This window comes from Indicator indicator, chromosome 2 (genome assembly GCF_027791375.1).
Source record: "Indicator indicator isolate 239-I01 chromosome 2, UM_Iind_1.1, whole genome shotgun sequence".
NCBI classification, from domain to species: domain Eukaryota; kingdom Metazoa; phylum Chordata; class Aves; order Piciformes; family Indicatoridae; genus Indicator; species Indicator indicator.
Window position 1 is genome coordinate 57,165,456 of NC_072011.1, and position 19,301 is coordinate 57,184,756.

The 19,301-nt window shown below is 41.0% G+C and overlaps 1 protein-coding gene across 2 annotated transcripts in view; it reads left to right on the forward strand.

The window, feature by feature from the left end:
- The window catches only part of CNIH3 (cornichon family AMPA receptor auxiliary protein 3), a 61,112-nt gene that overhangs the window by 24,929 nt on the left and 16,882 nt on the right, over positions 1-19,301 (forward strand). The window contains exons 2-3 of one of the 2 annotated variants that reach the window (XM_054398053.1): positions 7,608-7,676; positions 11,003-11,050. In XM_054398053.1, the coding sequence (XP_054254028.1) occupies positions 7,608-7,676; positions 11,003-11,050 (117 nt within the window). The remainder of the gene's footprint in view (positions 1-7,607; positions 7,677-11,002; positions 11,051-19,301) is intronic. The other variant, XM_054398061.1, reaches the window with a different exon arrangement.

Here is a 19,301-nt window from a genome sequence, read left to right on the forward strand (position 1 = left end):
CATGAATTAACTTGGGCAGTAACAGCCCAACTATGTCACAGTATCACAGTATATCAGATGTTGGAAGGGACCTCAAGAGATCATCAGGTCCAACGATCCTGCCAGAGCAGGATCACTTTGGGTAGTCCACACAGGAATGCATCCAGGTGGGTTTGGAAAGTCTCCAGAGAAGGAGACTCCACTACCCCCCTGGGCAGCCTGTTCCAGTACTCTGTCACCCTCACTGTAAATAAAGATTCTCCTCTTGTTGAGGTGAAATCTGCTGTGTTCTATTTTGAACCCATTGTTCCTTGTCTTATCACTGTGAACCACCAAAAAGAGCCTGGCCCCCTCCACTTGACACCCACCCCTCAGATATTGATAGACATTGATCAGATCCCCTCTCAGTCTTCTCTTCTCCAGACCAAACAGCCCCAGGGCTCTCAGTCTCTCTTCACAGGGGAGATGCTCAAGTCCCCTGATCATCCTCGTGGCTCTCTATTGGATTCTCTCCAGCAGGTCTCTGTCTCTCATGAACTGGGGAGCCCAAAACTGGACACAGTATTCCAGGTGTGGTCTCACCAGGGCAGAGTAGAGAGGAGTCCTTTGTTCTCAAGGAAAAGAGAAGGGTATCTGAGAACTACTCTTTTGCTGCCTGTCTATCCGGCTGCAGGTAGGTAGATATGAATCAGCTGATAACCTCTCTGTTAAAAAGAAATTCAAATGCAGTTTAAAGTCTTTGTGCATATTCTTGAGTCTGGATCCCCTCCATGAAGTTAATTTTCTATTTAAGAATTAATTGTAGAATGTTTATAAAGTGCATGTGTACACACTCTGAATGTTATCCCATCACTCTACCTTCATGTTTTCATTTGACTCTTCTTTTTTTCTAAGGGGCTGCAGGTAGATGGAGTGTAGAAGCAGGCTGTGTTTTATGCAGTAGAAGTTAATCACAGGATCAGAGAACATTAGAGGTTGGCAGGGACCTTGAAAGATCATCCAGTCCAACCTCACTGCCAGAGCAGGATCACCAGGAGTAGGTCACACAGGAACACATCCAGGCATATTGTGAATGTCTCCAGTGAAAGAGACTGCACAACATCTTTGGGAAGCCTGTTCTGTCTGTGCCGTGCAGCTCAGTGGCAATCAAGACGTTGTAGAAAAACATTGATTTTTCACAACATAATGCAGTTAACAGTTATGATTTATATATTACAAGAATATGCAATATATTGTGACCAACAGGCACTCAAGCTGAAATTAGTGTTCTCATTGGAGATCACAGTGGAGATGCAAACTCAGAGCAACCCTTACAAGAGGGGTATTTTCCTTGCTGTGTTTACATTGGTAGCATTAACCAAAAGAGAAAGAAGGAGGAAGAAAAAAACATCTTGAACAAATATTCACCAACCATCTGAAAATTTAATTTACAGATTCATTTTACATCATGATAGAAAATGGGTCGCAAAAATTGTTCTTTCAGTTTGTCACTTTCTCAGTGTCACTATTCTCTGCATTGTGTCTAGGCAGTGACTTATTTTCCCTTTCAGGTCCTTTTGCATTCTTACCTGACCTACTGTCTCTCACATGTTTTGTCAGTTGCTGTTTCTGCTCAACAAAATCCAACAAAATAACTTGCCTAGCTTGTGTCAACATGATTCAGACATAATAAATGTTCAACACTCTTTTCCAAATGCAGTAAATATGTCTATACATCAGTTGATGGGCAGGCATGAGCACAGCATGCTCCTAAACCTGTTCACTGTCTTTCTGCCCATGTGCTGAGTTGCAGATAGCTTATGAAGTGCTGGTATGGGTGCTGTGAAAGCTGTGTATGAGAATGGAGGGGTAGAGAAAGTGTTTAAACAAACTATTAAAGACTGTTTCTTCAAGATGGGATTGTGGTGCATTGACAAGATGGTGGCAAGGAAACATATGTTAAGTGTTACTGTTCTGTGCTGTGGTTAGCGTGCTTGTCATCAAGGTCTGTTTTATCTTAATTTTTCTGAGGTGCCAATAAGCAATAATATCCAACTTCTTTGCTGTCACAGAATTCACACCCACACCAACTCCACTGCCACCCTAAAACATCACATTCTCAATTAAAATACATTTCTGTAAGAGCTCAATGATTAAAAAAAAAATCTTCTCTTAAAAGGAGAGATCATAATTAATTTCTACCATTAATAGGTGAAATTTTTAGTTTGGGTGCTTAAACATAGGAAGAAAACTAAATTCAGGTTCAGTCTTATGTGACTGCTTCATTATTCAAAGGTGGTGTTGTCTGCAGAGATGAATGCAGAGAGTGCAGGCAAGGAAACCAGATTTTATAAATATCATTGCCGTTGTGTCTGTACTGAAACATCCATTATCATCACAATCTCATCTGCTCAGTATGTGTTTAACCTGGGGCAGACTCCTTGCTGACTTACATTGGAGAGTTTTGAGATTTGCAGATGGTGTGAATCACCAGAGAATGCAACCAGTATTTTTGTAAACCTTCAGTTTTTATTTGGTGGATAGCACCCACAAGTACATTTCTGTCAGCAGACGCAGCTAGGGCAGTGGCAGAACAAACTTCCTGCTATGTTTTGCAATGTGGAATCACAGGCAGCATTCCTCAGGTCAGAAAGTAGTTCAATATCTATTGACCATTCAATCCCTGGCCCCTTTCTGCTGTAATAATAGAAATTATTGGTAAACATGATCTACCTCCACCCCCCCTTTTTTTTTTTAATATATCTTTGGAAATAAGCAGATAACTTTTTTTCCCTTTGAATTCCTACATGAATATCAAATGATCCTTGTTCTCTTTCTATGAAGCTGTGTACAGCATTAATTTTTACTGATAGAAGTACAGTTCTTCTCTGTGCAAGATCAGTTCCTAGCACATTTACAACCTGCTATCCACTTAGCTATCTGTTTAACTTTGTGACTTGAGGATAGTAATTTTTCATTGGAATGCTCTATTTATTGCGTGGCCTTTAGAGAGATGGGGTCACTGATGTACACCTGTGTGTATGTTTTGCAGTCTTGATTGCCACCCTGAATCAAATTAGATTGGCTCTAGCTATAAGATACTGAGTGTTTTATAGAACACATTCATTTACAAAGTTAAAATGATGGCAGTTCATATGGTGAAGTGCCATGATGGGGATCTACTACACTGTTTGTCTCTGAGTGAATTACTCTGTCAAGATGCTGATAAGTGTGGCAATTTCCGAGGTGAAACAGACCTTGAGGATACCTGGATGCTGTCCCAGAGCATCCAGCAACTCTTATAAGCTGATGTATGGGGAGTAGGCAGCTGAAGAGTAAATGAATAGAAAATCGTTACTCCAGAGCATGGCCAGAACACCCCACATCCTGTGAAAGCATTGTAAAATATTTTGTGGAGACAGCAATTAGTTTGGATTTTATTTTGTAGGGAAAAATTGCAGCTCTGGCCACACAATGTCCTGAGGCATTAAAGCTGCTGCAGAAGGTACTTATAATTGAATCGTAGTCATTAAGATTGGAAAATATATCTTAAAATCATCAAGTCCAACCATCAACCCGACACTAGGATGACCATGCCACATCTATGTGGTTTTTTTTAACACCTCCAGGGATGATGACTCCACTGCTTCTCAGCCTGTTCCAGTGCCTGACCACTGTTCTTAATACTGTCAGTTGTTTCAGTGCACTTAGATAAAATGCATGCATAACATAAAATAAATAGTGTGCCAGCTGGAGCACAGGAGGTTCCATGTGAACATAAGGAAAAACTTCTTCACTATGAGGCTGACAGAACACTGGAACTGGCTGCCCAGAGAGGTTATGGAGTCTCCTTTTCTGGGCACATTCAAAACCCACCTGTTCTATGTGACCTACTCGAGGTTATCCTGCTCTGGCAGGGGGGTTGGACTATGTGATCTCTGGAGGTGTCTTAGTTAGGCTAGCTCGAGAGCCCTGCCTTAATGGTTCCATTTTTCAGAGCAACCTCCTTCTTCTTCATCTAAACATGCTTCAGGGTTATCGTTTTGTCTCTGTGTTCAGTGAATCTTTAGAGGCTTTCCTTTACTTCTTGAAAGGAGTCTATTTTATGGTTTTAGTATGCAGGTTCGCCAGGCTGTTGACGTAGACCAGTCTTTTCTCACAGCATCAGCTGGACTTTTACTGGCTGGATCTTGTACTTCATGATTATCTCAAACTCCTGGTTGCTGTTGCTGACTACAAAAAGGAAGAGCACAGCACATTCACATTTTTTTTTGGTTGTTGTTTTCTGTCCTCAAGGAAACTCCAGCTCATGCCTATGCTTAGAACAGAAAAATAGCTGTTACCACTGTACCTTATTAAAAACAATTGTCACTCACAGCTCATGACAGTTTTCTGTCTTAAAGCTACATCTGTAAGTACCAGTGCAGTGAGGCAAAGAGAATTTCAGGCAGATGGATGCACAGGATCCTAAAGTAAAGCAGTGGCACAGCTATAAAAAGAGGCAGCTCTCTTACCTGTTACAGGGCGATCCTTCCCCGTTTCTGTCAATGCTCTCAGTGCCAATGTTGATGCCCAACGACAAACAGAAGTGTGTGCTTGTGGCTCAGATGGTTGGTACCCTCTTCAGAGTTGGTCCAGCTGAGAATATAAAGAACTAGTCAGGAAGTATTTAGGTGCCACAAGCCTTATTCTTCTCAACTATACTCTGACTCTCTCTCAGTTTCTGTTATTGGGTCTCTTACCTTGTTCTAAACATCCACTGCAGATCTAATTCCTAACTTGCGGCAATACTGAGTCCTCGGGGAGAAATGCTTCATTGATAATCACACTTTATAGATCCCTTTATGGTTTATTCTGACACTTTTACTTGTCAGAGTTGAATAAATTGAATTCTGTAGAGTGCTCTTGTAAAACACCACCACTTCTGATTTTAAATGTGCTTCAGTGTGATGAATGCAGCATTAGAGTGGGTTGTGGAGCAGTGCCTCACTTTGTGGGTTGTGTCTCTAGGTTTTATTCTCAAGCCTCTCACCAGATGATTATATGAATCATGGATAGGCCATTTTCAGGAGTTCTGCTTCTGCATTCCATATCTGTAAAATCAATGTGTTTTACCTATACGGCAGGTCTGTATCACAGAATCATGCAGAATGGTAGGGGTTGGAAGGGAGTCTAACCTCCTTGCCAAGACAGATTCATCTAAAGAAAGTCACACAGGAACATGTCCAGGCGGGTTTTGAATGTCTCCTAAGATGGAGACTCCACCACCTCTTTGGACAGCCTATTCTAGTGCTCTGTCACCCTTGAATTAAAGAAGTTCCTCTTCATGTTTAGATAGAACTTCTTATGTTCAAGTTTGTGCCCATTACCCCTTGTTCTGTCACTGGGCACCACTGGAAAAAGACTGGTCCCATCCTTCTGACACCTACCTTTTCAGTATTTCTAAGTATCGATGAGATCCCCCTCAGTCTTCTCTTCTCCAGACTAAAAAGCCCAAGATGTTCCAGTCCCCTCAGCATCTTTGTAACCCTTTTTTGTACCCTTTTCAGCAAGTCCCTGCCCTTATTGAACCAGGGAGCCCAGAACTGGACGCAGTATTCCGGATGTGGCCTCACCAGGGTAGAGTAGAGAGGGAGGAGAACCTCCTGGTTGTCACCCAGATGGTTATTTTTTTAGCAGCTAGGCAGCATGCATGCGGTGGCATGACAGAGAATGGTAGTTGCACTCAGAATCACAGAATTTAAGGGGCTGGAAGGGACCTCAAAAGTCCAACCCCCCCAGCCAGAGCAGGATCACCTGTACCAGATCACACAGGAACGCATCCAGGTGAATTTTTTAATATCTCCTGTGAGGGAGACTCCACAACCCGCCCTGTTCCAGTGCTCCGTCATCCTCACAGTGAAAAAATCTTTCCTCTTATTTACGTGAAACTTCCTATGCCTCAGCTTCCACCTATTGCCCCAGGTCTTGTCATTGGGCACCACCAAGCAGAGCCTGGCTCCATCCTCTTGGCACTCATCCTTTTACATGTTTATAAACATTGATGAGATCACCTCCCAGTCTCCCCTTCTCCATGCTGAAGAGCCCCAGCTCCCTCAGTCTCTCTTCGTACGGAAAGTGTTCCACTCCCTTAATCATCCTTGTGGCTCTGTGCTGGACTCTTTCAAGTAGCTCTCTGTCTTTCTTGAACTGAGGAGCCCAGAACTGGACACAATATTCCAGATGTGGCTCATACCTTGTACTTCCATCATTGTTTTATTAAGAACAAATACTTTCTCTCTGTCTTGAACTGAGGGGCCCAGAACTGGACACAATATTCCAGATGTGGCTCATACCTTATACTTCCATCATTGTTTTATTAAGAACAAATACTTTCTCTCTGTCTTGAACTGAGGGGCCCAGAACTGGACACAATATTCCAGATGTGGCTCATACCTCGTACTTCTGTCATTGTTTTATTAAGAACAAATACTTTCCTGCATTGTAAATAGTCTAAAAACGAATCATTGTTTTAACATCTGTTTATGTGGTGCTTGTCATAGTAAGCTTTCATTCCTTGGGTAAAACAAGCCGAAGAAAAAGTATTACTAGAATATAAATGTAAAATAAGCTGAAAACATGCTTTGAGATCTTCAAATGAAATATACTGAGAGTTACTACAGCTGTTTTCCTTCCAAGAAAGCGTTATTATTGTTGTTGTTATTAGTATCTCCCTGGGGAAGTAGTGGATTCCCCTACATTAATCAGTTTGAAGACTCAAATTGACAAGGTGCTGGGCCATCTTATTTCGACTATACTATTACCTAGAAAGGATGGACCAATCATCCTTGGGATCCCTTCCAACTTGGCATTCTGTATTTCTGTGTGGTTATTATATTTATGGGCCCTTCTATCTGCTGTACTTGAAAATCAGGCAGTAATTACTAGTGTCTCAATCCATCACTTAATGGAGGAAACTAAAGGACATGATCAAAAGATATCTTTCCATTAATGTGATCACAGATTGCATCGGGTTGGAAGGGACCCTCAAAGGTCATTGTGTCCAACCCCCACTTCAGACCCCAGGTTTGAAGGAAGGTTCCTTAATTCATGCTGGAGTTTAGGAAGGGCATGATTTGCTCTGGAGTGGTTTACATTTTGAGGAGTTTGCTTGATAATGAATTTTGGCTTAGTAATAATTAAACTGATTCAACATTAATATCTGCAGTAAGTTTAACACTAATATAAAGCGGCTGTTGTGTGTGCATTAAACCTGGAATAGCATATCTGATGCATCTTGTATGTTTAGGGCAGCTAACTCCTTTTTCAATCAAGTCTGGAGACTTGATTGAGACTTTTCACTTCTTTGAAATAATTCCATGTCATTTGGAAGTCAGAGAAAAGAATTGTAGCTGATATGAGGGAAGAAATCTGGAAAGCACCAATGCTGAAAAGGTTATAGATATGATTTTATGGAGTGATGGGGTAATGGATTCTAGGTGTTGCTTGTGGGAATATCCCATGTTTTGTTTTAACTAAAAAGTTCTGAAAGGAGCACGTTGGGGAAGCTAGTTTCCCATGTTTCCTATGGAAAAGGAAGAAGGGAGGTAATGCATCTAATTAGTCCTGATGAGCATTCATTACAGTTTTTGAAAAAAATTGTTTTTCAGATAATTGCCTTTGATGAACTTCGGACAGACTTCAAAAGCCCAATAGATCAGTGCAACCCAGTCCACGCAGTGAGTACAACCCACGGCTTGCTGAGCAACAGCTGCTAAAGAGAGAGAGATGCACTGAACTCTTGGTGAAAGTATGAGTGTGGAAATGAAGAGAAAGGCTGTTGTGAAGACAACTGTAGCTTGGAAAATTGATTTATTGGGCCAGTCTTAGGAAGCCAGATGGCAGCTCTTTATACTAATAGCTTTCCTTTTTGCTGAAGGAGGCAGGAAAGTAATTTGCAAGTTCAAAACCTGAAGGATATATAGTGCTAATGCCTTCTTTTTTATCTTATTGTTCTGAGGCAAAAGTTTTGTTCTTGAAATCATTTGCTTTCTCTACATTAAAGCATGGGATGACCACCTTCTCCCATGCTGTCTGTGTCAATGAGTCAAAAGTTTGCAGGCATTTGATAAGAGATTCATTCCTAGTCCTCTTTGTCCCATGGCTCTAAATTCTCCTCTGCTGTAAGAGCAAATAACACATTCTGCTGCATCTGCTAGGGAAAAGGTTAAATATTGTCCTGGGAGTGCAAATTCACTTTTACCTAATGAACCAAAAATTTAGGTATATGGAAATTCCTCTGTTAATTAAAACTGTAATCTAGGGTGATTTAGCTGACAACAGTTAAACAGGAATCAGATTTGTACCACCAGAATGGAGAGCAGAACTTGGCTTCCTGCCATCTCACTGGGAATTACAATGATTAGGACAGGGTCTTGAATTTGATCTCTACAGGGTATCAAGTTATTTAATTGCCTGCAAATTATAACCAGATTCAGTAGCTAAGACTTTGCTATTTCACCTTGTTTTGTAACTCACCAGAGCATTTGTGCTACTGCTTAGAAGACTGATGATTTTAAGAGGAATCTTTACATGAGTCTTTTAACAGGAAGCCTTGTTTACTAACACATAAGCAAAGAATGAGAACAGAAGAAAGACATTATCTGAACAAATCCTATAGATGACTTCTATGGAAGTAATCTGTTTTTTAATTGAATTTATCTGGTTTTATTTTCCTCCTATAGATGACTTCCATGGAAGTAATCTGGTTTTGAATTTACTGGAAGTAATCTGATTTTTAAATTCAATTTATCTGTTTTAATTTTCCATCTTGAGAACAGTACACAAGAAATGTCTATTTAAATGTACCATGGAAATGCTCCCTGGAAATAATTTCCTCTTATTTTTAAAATAGCAATTAAATTGATTTCCAGGATTAAAAAAAAAAAAAAAGTCAGTCAGTCCCTGTTTCACTCATATTAGTGTCGTAATCAAAAAGTTAATAGTAGAGTGTCTGTTGAAACACAGCAAAATATTCTGTGATCACTTGACATACTTGATTCTCTTCTATGAAGCTTTCTCTGATAACTGAAGCAGTAATCTCAAATTGCTTTCTTCTGCACAGTATACGTGTTCATGCCTTTAATATTGACACCAAAGGAACATTTTAAACAAGTATTTATTATTTCATATGTATTGGGTCAAGTGTATTTTCCTTTTGCTTCATGCATAGTTGCTTCTGGCCATATTGCATTTCTTTGTTGGGGTAGTCTTCTTCATTGCAGTGTAAGAATGTCTGATGTTTACTCCTGTGTCTTCCACAATGTTTTCATGACAGAGGGTAGAGCCTTTTTGACAAGGGAAGGCTGGATTAAGGAGAAATCAGAGGTAAAAACAATGACAGTACTGAGAATTTAATTCTAATCTCCTGCTTCACACTCTATTACCTACGATTCAAAGACAGATTACCTATTACTCCAGGGCCAACTGCAGTTAGGCACCTGTCTTTTAAATGCCCTCTCCACTTAGCTCCTACTGCAGGCAGGAAACCTTTCTGCATCTTCACAGGCACATCCATATGTATCCAATCTCATGTTTGCAACCATGAGTCTAAAATTTCTGAATCTCTTTTAGATCACAGATGTCAGAGAGAGGCATGGTATTTGTCTGGCACCTATCAAGCTGCCACTGTCTCACTGGCTTTCCAAAGTGATACCTTTTTAAACAAAAATGGCTTAAATTTGGGGACAGAAAGGGAAAAGAGACGTATCTGTGGAAAATAGGAATAAAGCTCAAACTTGGAGCAAATTTAAAGCATTTGAAAGGCAGAGAGTGTAGTTAGAGTTGCCTTTCCAACTATGTTACCTGTTTAAAAAGGGTAACTTTTTAGAATATTTTTTCCCCCATGTCTACATGAAAATATTACCTGACAGTCTTCTAGGACAACAAAACCACTCTGCCCTCTGCAATGTAACCACAGTAGAATGTTTCACAATAACTTCAATGATGGATTTATTCAGGGTGAAATCTGATTTTACTAATGAATTTCTCATTATGAGGCTTTTAAAAGAAAAACCTGTCTTTAACTTGGCTTCTTTCTGTGAATCAGGACTAGAGCATCTTTTGAGTCACAGTGCTTAATTAAAGTGACTTTCAGTATTTATGAATGCATCTGTTGCTTAACGTTTCTAGGACGTTTCAGATATTCTTCACTACTGGGTTAAATTATAATAGCAAGCATTGCTCAGGTACCCTCTTAATGATAGAGGAATGACTGCCATACCAAATTCCTAGTTGCTTTTCCACTTAGAATTACCCAACCTCTGGCTTCAAATATCTGCAAATGCAAGGTCAAGTCTCCGTGGTATAGATTGGCACCATTGGATAGAGCCACAAATGCTGATTTAAAAAAAAAGTTGCAGCCCCTGACTGAAGGCTAACACAGACTTGAGTCCTCAGTTTATATTTTTACACCTAGTAACAGGTAGAAAAATAGCTTATTGGGACGTCTAACTGGGTAAATTGTTTGACTTGCAAGCAGTAGGTAGGAAGGGTGTACTATAATGTCAGACTAAGAACAAGTTTTCTTTCCCTGCAGCCATTAATTATGATCTTGACCTATTGTAATTAAAACTGTTTAGTTTGGAAAACAGGAGGCTGAGAGGAGACTTCATAGCTGTCTGCAACTCCCTGAAAGGATGTTGTGGAGAGGCTGATGCTGGTCTCTTCTCACAAGTAATTAATGATAGAACAAGAGGGAACAGCCTCAAGCTGCAACTGGGTAGGTTTAGACTGGACATTAGGAAAAAAAAAATCACAGAAAGCATTGGAACAGGCTGTGCAGGGAGGTGGTTGAGTCACCAACCCTGGATGTGTTTAAAGGTTGTTTGGATGTGGTGCTTGGGGATATGGTTTAGGGTGAACCTTGCAGAGCAGGGTTATCGGTTGGACTTGGTGATCCTGAGGGTGTTTTCCAACCTGAATGTTTCTGTGATTGCTGTAATGTATTATCTTTAATTTATAACACCAACTAATCTCCTACCTTTTGCCCACTTTTTCTTGACAGAGAGAGCGGCTGAGAAATATTGAGCGTATTTGCTTCCTCTTGCGAAAGGTGAGCGTCCACCAGCCTGGGGTTTGTGAAGCTGTTTGTGAGAATTAAAGCCATCCAGTGCCTTCCCTCTTCTCTTTGAATGATCCTAATGCTCTGTTGATGAAAAGCTGAATTCCACTGCAGAAGTGGATGTCATGATGACCTTGTAAGGGCAGAGTAAGACAAACGACAAAAGGTTAACATGGTAGAGGATTTCTGGATAACAACTGAAACTTCAAAAGATCAGCCCATTCATTTAGGAGCATGCTTTTTGAGGGTGGTGAATCATTTTGCAATTGCAGCTTGAGGTGCTCTCATAGCCCTGTCACCTGACATTTTTGTAGTACTGGCTTTAGAGATACCATTTTTATTTTATTTTTTTTTAAACTGTAGCTTACTATTTGGCAAACTAAATATTGACTGCATATTTAAGTTTTTAATGGCTGAATAGAAAAGTTGTTACAGTATTTATTTTAACTTGACATGAGAGATGCTGAATGCCTCAGTTCCTGAGAGGTTTGAAGGAGCTGATAAATTGTAGGATTGATACATTAACGAGTTACTCATCTGTAGCTTGAGCAATGGCAGTCAGAAACAGTCATTATTCTTCCACCTCTGTCCCATTGAAGTAAAAATAATCATAGTTCCAAACTATTTTTTGTATATGCTTGAGTTACTATAATTTGCCTTCTGTAGAGTTGTAATGGGGACATCTAAATTAGTCTTCATTCTTGTTTAAAAAGGTAATCACTGAAGTGTAGACTACTGACTGCATCCTAATCAAGGTGAGACCTAAATTCAGATATGGTTTTGGGAAACTGATGGCCTCATCCTTAGAGGTTTTGGGAAAGTCAGTGCTAGAGATTATTGCTTTGAGGTGTAACTGTGACACCATGCAGAATCTATGAGGTGTCATTCTCTAATCAGTCAGACCTGGAGTCATATCTGCTTGGCACCAATGTGAGCATGGGACTGTTAGGAGCCACATTTAAGTACTGAGCCTGTTTTTGTGACACTAGGGATATGAAAAGAAGAGGAAGTACTTATCACCAATAGCTTTCCATTTTATCAAATAGGCAGCCAGCCAATTTCAAGCTGTGTCCCAGTTTCTTTGATGTAAAGCAACTAGTGAGTGGTAGTGTATGTGAGCCCCATGGGAATGCCTTGCCTGCATCAGGGTTTAGTTTTTATTGAGCCTCAGCCTCACTGTGAACAGCAAAATGGCTAATTACAGGCTCTGTGTTCATAAGGGATTGGCTTGCTTCCGGTTCACTTAAAGACTTTGTTAATTCAGCCTCTTCTTCAGAGTTCTTTGGGGACTCATTTGTTTTAATTATGAGACTACATGCAAGTGAAGGTAGGTGCAATAACTGCAGAAATTTGTAGCCTTGAAATTTGACAATCACTAAAAATAACTTTAGTTTATGTAGTATAAAGGACTCACTTTGGGGGGAAAATTCTGGAAAAAAACAGTAAAGAATCGAGTGCCAGCTACGTTCATAGAAGAAAACATCAATTAGGATGCATCTGGCAAGCACCAAATGTGTCCCTCATTATAGCATTGTATGGTTCTAGGTCTGTTTCTCTTTCTATGAAGCAACAACATAACCTGTTTTCATATGTCTGGAAGTCAGGTAATTCTTTTAAAGGGTCTTGAAAATAGTGATGTTGTGCTGTTGATGACTTTAGAACTTAATTCTGCTGTAAATATGTTTTTGAAGAGGTTATAGATGAACTATAAAAATATGTCCAGTTTAATTATATGCTGGCTTTAGAAGGTGTTCTTGGGAATTATTAAATGGGCCTACGATATGTCACCTAAATCTGATCCCAGTGGGCAAAGACTTTAAGAATGGATTTTCAGGTTTACCTTCAAAATATTTGGAGAAGATGATTAACAAACTGTGACCAGGTATGTGATATGTTATCAAATGCTATTATATAATTTACTTACATTTTCTAAAAGAGAGTATGGTTGGAACTAGATGATCGTTAAGGTCCCTTCCAGCTCAAACCATTCTATGATTCTGTGACTGGAGGATGTAGTTGTTCTGCATGCAGACAGTAGGTTTGGGGAAAATGTTGCTCTGTCATTAAAAGAAGTAGGAATAATGTGAAGTACATATGTATGATGCTGGCATGTTGTACACTCATGCACACATGGGTCCATGTTTTTGTGGTGCTATAGAGTTAGAATTAGATCAGCCTAAGGTTTTAAGTTGTTGAAGAATGATTGAATATGGATGTGTTGGGTTGGAAATTCCACCCCCCCCCCCCCCCCGCAACATTAACTTTGCCAGAGCAGCTCAGTGGAAGCAAATGGAAGCTGTATTTACAGGCAAAACTACAATCTGCAATGAAATGCAATGAATATGTACAAATATACAGTATTTGCAATATTTACAGTATTTACAATTAACAAACAGCACAAGGACCCCCCTGGCCAAAAGACCAGGGGAGCTGCAACAGCTTCTCCTTCCCTGCCTCCCCCTTGGCCCCCTGTACAAAAGGGAGGAGTGAGAGAAGCAGAGATATTAGACTTGGCCAAAATAAAAGCGATGCAGCCAAGGTCAATAAAGCCAGTTAGTATCTCCCCAGAGCGAAGAAGCAAGAAGAGAGAGAAATTGTTTTGGGAACCAAATCTTATGGGAGATATCCCTCCAATGGAATTGCTTAGAATAATCATTATTTTCCTTTTTACACCCAATAGTCATTTATTTACATTTTATTACTTTCTGCTCGAAATCTGTGAAAAATTATAAAGGCATAGTCTAAAACTACCAAACGCCAGCAGAAAGCGAGGTTCTCTTAGGGTACAGGTATCACATTTTCTTCAGTGATGTGCTTTGGGGGCTTTATAAGTCTGTGCTGTGAACTTGAATATCCCATTGTGTGGGTGTTGGTGTGTCATGCAAGTGACTGATGATCCCATGTAGGACATACACTAGTATCAGGGAATGCTGTGTGTTGTCTTTCTTGCTAATTTGCCTTTGTTTCTCTAAGAATGTGATTACATGGCATGCTACAGTTCTGTGCAGAGGTACACAAACTGGTTGTGAATGAGTTGTCTTGAACTGGTGGACGCAGTACAATATGCAGCAGTACAGGCTCCTCGGGCTCATTAGTCCTGCTGAGGAGGGGGATAGGTGAAGTGTGCCATATAGGTCAACCATTATTTTTGTGATTAGGCATTTTGGTGGGGTTATTACAATAGATTCAGTGAATGATGACAGCAATGTTATGTAATGGTAACTGCAGTTCTACTTCAAGAAATCTTCCTACTTTACTGGTTCCTGTTGGATATACGTGTTTTACCACTAAGGACAATTAGGAATTTCTTGGATTAAACCAGTCCATTTTATTAATTAACCACTGTAATAATATTACTTTACCTTTGAGGAAACTTGTTGTGATTAGCTTATGCGTTGTAATTTTTTAATTAATTTGATAAATCCTCACTGAGGAGGAGTATTGATTGAACTTGCTTCCTGCTTAGTGAACGTATCATCATAGCATCATAGAATGGCCTAGGTTGGAAGGGACCTCAGAAATCATGTGCTCCAGCCTTCCTGCCATGGGCAGGGATGCCTCTCAACTGGACTATTTCAGACTTTGGTTTGCTCCTGCTGAGCAGTGCTGAGCAGTAAGTGACCTTCCTCAAATTATCAGCAAATGCTTGTTTTAAAACCCCATTAAGCTAAAGTAAGAGCAACTTATGAACAGCAGAACTGGAACTCCCCTGGGAGGGAATTGAAGTATTTTTTTCTACTGTAGCAGAGTATTATAGTTCAGTTAGGCATAAAATTCCTAAAGCTGTGAGTGTAAGAAATTATTATATCAGGACTCAACCCTTTTTCTTGAATTTTTTTTGTTTGTTTCTTTGTTGGTTGTTTTTTATGGGGTTTTTTGTCTGTTTGTTTTGAGTTGGCTTTTTGTGGGATTTTTCTGCAAGTCCTAAAGGGATGATTGGAAGAGAGCAAAGTCAGCAGGAAATCTAACCACAGGCAAGGTGACACTAATCTCAAAGATGTTCCAGATGAACTGTCTTGAAAAATACAAACAAGCACACGGACAAGAAACCCTGCAGGGACAATCTTTGAATAGCCAAACTTAGCCAGCATTCCAGTAGTAGCAACAGTAGATTGGAAATCAGGAGCTGGGGTGTTTAAAACAAACCCACCAACCACCACAAAACCCATTTCACCTAATCTGTTTTGAAGAGTACAGATTCGAACATTTTAGTTAGGATGTGGGGGATTGCCAGTGCTTGGTCTGTTCTACTGCTTACCTCACTATGGTACCCAGTGGAGCTGGATCTGTGGTGATAGTGCTAGATATTTAATCACAGAATGTTAGGGGTTGGAAGGGACCTCCAGAGACGATCAAGTCCAACCCCTCTGCCAAAGCAGGATCACCTAGGGCAGGCCACGCAGGAACACATCCAGGTGGGTTGTGACACCTGCGTGTCTATGGACAATTTTGTTTTGATATGTTTCCATATTAGTCTGTAACAAAAAAAAAAGAAAAAGGTCAAAATGACTTACATGTATGAACATGACAGTAGTTCAGCTGCATGAGTAATCAGAAGCTTCTAGAGTTGTAGCCTAACACCACAAGTTCAATTGTAGATCCAGGATTCCAAGGAAGAAAATAAGGCTTTTTCCTGTGTCATGCCTGCATGCTCAAACCTTGAAAAAAAGCCCACTGTGTTTGCCCAAGGAAGCTGTGGATGCTCCATCCCTGGAGGTGTTGAAGGGCAGGTTGGCCAGAGCCCTCAGCCACCTAGTCTAGTGGAAGGTGTCCCTGGCCATGGCAGCGGGATTGGAACTAAATGATCTGTAAGATCCTTTCCAACACAATCCATTCTATGATATGGGTGTCAAGTGGAGGGGGCCAGGCTCTTTTCAGTGGTTCACAGTGATAAGACAAGGAACAACAGGTTCAAACTCGAACATAGAAGATTTCACCTCAACATGAGGAGAAACTTCTTTACAGTGAGGTTGACAGAGCACTGGAACAGGCTGCCCAGGGAGATTGTGGAGTCTCCTTCTCTGGAGACTTTCCAAACCCACCTGGATGCATTCCTGTGTGGACTACCCTAAGTGATCCTGCTCTGGCAGGGGAGGTTGAACCCAATGATCTCTTGAGGTCCCTTCTAGCCTCTGATATACTGTGATACTGTGATATGTTCAGTGAAACATTACTGATATCACTCCAACAGCTCACAAGAAGCAGAGTAGCTTTTTAGATTTTCCTTCTTAGCAGATAGAAACTATTTTCTGAGTATGAAGGTTCTTCTTTACATGGAAAAAAATATTATAGGAAGTCAGTATTTTTCAAAAGTAGTGCCATCTTTTCCAATTTATTCTTAATCAGGAAACATTTTGTTTCCTACATATTAATGAAAACTGATGAGTGTGCTTTGATTGCCATATGAAATAATTTTTGTACTCGGACCTTGTTAGGTTCCAGATGTTCATCTACCAGTATCACAGAGTCATAGAACGGTAGGGATTGGAAGGGACACCTGGAGAGTCCCACCCCCTGCCAAGAGAAGTTCACCTAAAGAAGGTCACACAGGAACATATCCAGGTGGGTTTTTGAAGGTCTCCAGAGATGGAGACTCCACCACCGCTCTGGGCAGCCTGTTCCAGTGCTTCAGTATTTCTACCACTCCCTGCATGCAGAAGCTGCAGCGGGCTTACCCCTTTGCAGAGTGTCACAGTATCACAGTATATCAGAGGTTGGAAGGGACCTCAAGAGATCATCAGGTCCAACCCCCCTGCCAGACCAGAATCACTTTGGGTAGTCCACACAGGAATGCATCCAGGTGGGTTTTAAAAGCCTCCAGAGAAGGAGATTCCATGACACCCCTGGGGAGCCTGTTCCAGTGCTCCTTCACCCTCACTGTAAAAAAGTTTCTCCTCATGTTGAGGTGAAATCTTCTATGTTCTAGTTTGAACCCATTGTTCCTTGTCTTATCACTGTGAACCACCCAAAAGAGCCTGGCCCCCTCCACTTGACACCCACCCCTCAGATATTTATAGACATTGATCAGATCCCCTCTCAGTCTTCTCTTCTCCAGACTAAACAGCCCCAGGGCTCTCAGTCTCTCTTCATAGGGGAGATGCTCAAGTCCCCTAATCATCCTCGTGGCTCTCTATTGGATTCTCTTCATCAGATCTCTGTCTCTCTTGAACTGGGGAGCTCCCAACTGGGCACAGTATTCCAGGTGTAGTCTCACCAGGGCAGAGTAGAGAAGTAGAAGAACTTCCCTAGACCTGCTGGACACACCTTTCTTGATGCATCCCAGGATACCATTGGCTCTCTAGGCCACAAGAGCACATTGTTGTTCCATGGAGAACTTGCTGTCCACCAGCACTCCAAGGTCTTTCTCCATGGAGCTGCTTTCCAGCAGGGCAGTCCCTAACCTGTACTAACATGCACAACCATACCTGTGCATGTTGTTATTTCTCCCCAGATGCAGGACCCTGTACTTGTCCTTATTAAACTTCATGAGATTTGCCTGCACCCAGCTCCCCAGCCTGTGCAGGTCACATTGGATGGCTGCACAACCTGACAGGTGTCAGCCAACCTCCCCAGTTTTGTATCATCAGCAAACTTGCTGAGGGTACTCTCAATCCCCTCATCCAGGTTGTTGATAAAGATATTGAACAAAACTGGACCCAGTACTGATCCCTGGGGGACACCACTTGCCACAGGCCTCCAAGCTGACTCTGTGCCACTGATGATGACCCTCGGAACTCTGTTGCGGAGCCGGTTTGCAATCCGCCTCACTGACCAACCATCTATGCCACATCTCCTGAGCTTTTCCATGAGGATGTTATGGGTGAGGTGTTACAGAAGCTGATTTCAATTGACTGATCGTATTCTTTTATTTTGGATATCTTTGCTGGTTGTTAAGATGATCACTGCTTTCGTTGTTCTACCTCGTAAGTCACTGGCAAGCTTGAGATAACGTGATAGATTTTAAGTGTGTGTTTCTGGCTACATCAGCTGATAACTTCATCATGGATTAAGGGATTTAAAGGTGTGTGACGTTCTTTTTAGTCAGTCTGCAGGCTGATAGTCATCAGCAAAATGCTTCTGTAAGTCTATAGCATGGTTCATTAAAATGCTTAATGTAAGGTCATATACGCAAATATAGCAAATGTGATGTATAGTCACCACCCATATATATCCACTCATATGTAAGAAGGAATCATACTTTCTTCCTGGGGTTGAAAAACCTCACAGGCAGGAACTACAGCAATAAGACAGTTTGTTGCTGAACTGGGAATAGCAGCAGTGGTTTTATATTTCGTAGCACTTTACATTTTTTACAATCTACATAAAGATGTTTTAATTCCTCATTTAGTTACGCCTGACAATGTTGCAGCATAGCCACACTGGAGGTACAAGCCTGCAGGGTAAATATATAGCATATTTGTGGTGTGCATTATATTCAGCACCTCCTAACTGGTAGTCAGTATTTTGTGTTTGAAGCTTAGGATGTTTGTGTTACCTGAGAGGAAAACAGAATCTGTAGTCTAGTCATCAGGTATTTTTGGACTGTGAAAATAGCAGTGGTATTCTGCCTTACCAGACAAAGAGGCTGATGTTTCCAGAGTTCTGATAAACTGCTGCTGTTACAAAGATCACAAAGGGAACAAAAAATGGCACCCTGTGACATGTTTCCCATTTACAGTGATTGTTACAATGATGGAGCACATGAACTTAGTCCATTCTCATTAAACACCAAAGAGTTCATCATTGTTACAGGTCTCTCTGCACATGCTGTGTTTCTTGATGTATCTAATACTCCCTTGTTTCATACCTCACCAATAGGATGAAACTGCTGAGTTTTGACTGATTGTCTGGGTGGCAGCATAACTATCAGCAGAACCCCTACTACTGAGTGGCTGGGAGCATAAACCCCAACTGAGACAATGTGAATAACTTCTGAAGAATCAGTGTAGAATTCTGTGTATAGTAAACACACTGCAGGCATCCAAGTAGTTATTCGGTGTCTCCTTGTGACTCATTGTGAATACAGAAACTTGTACCTCAGCAGGCATTGCTGTGTATAAAAGTATTTAAGTACGTACCGTGCATTTTAAAAATTATTTTCAGCATCTCAAAGATTTGTATATGAGGTGGTAGAAGCCCCATCCCTGGAGGTGTTTAAGGCCAGGCTGGATGTGGCTCTGAGCAACCTGATCTAGTGTGAGGTGTCCCTGCCCATGGCAGGGGGGTTGGAGCTAGATGATCC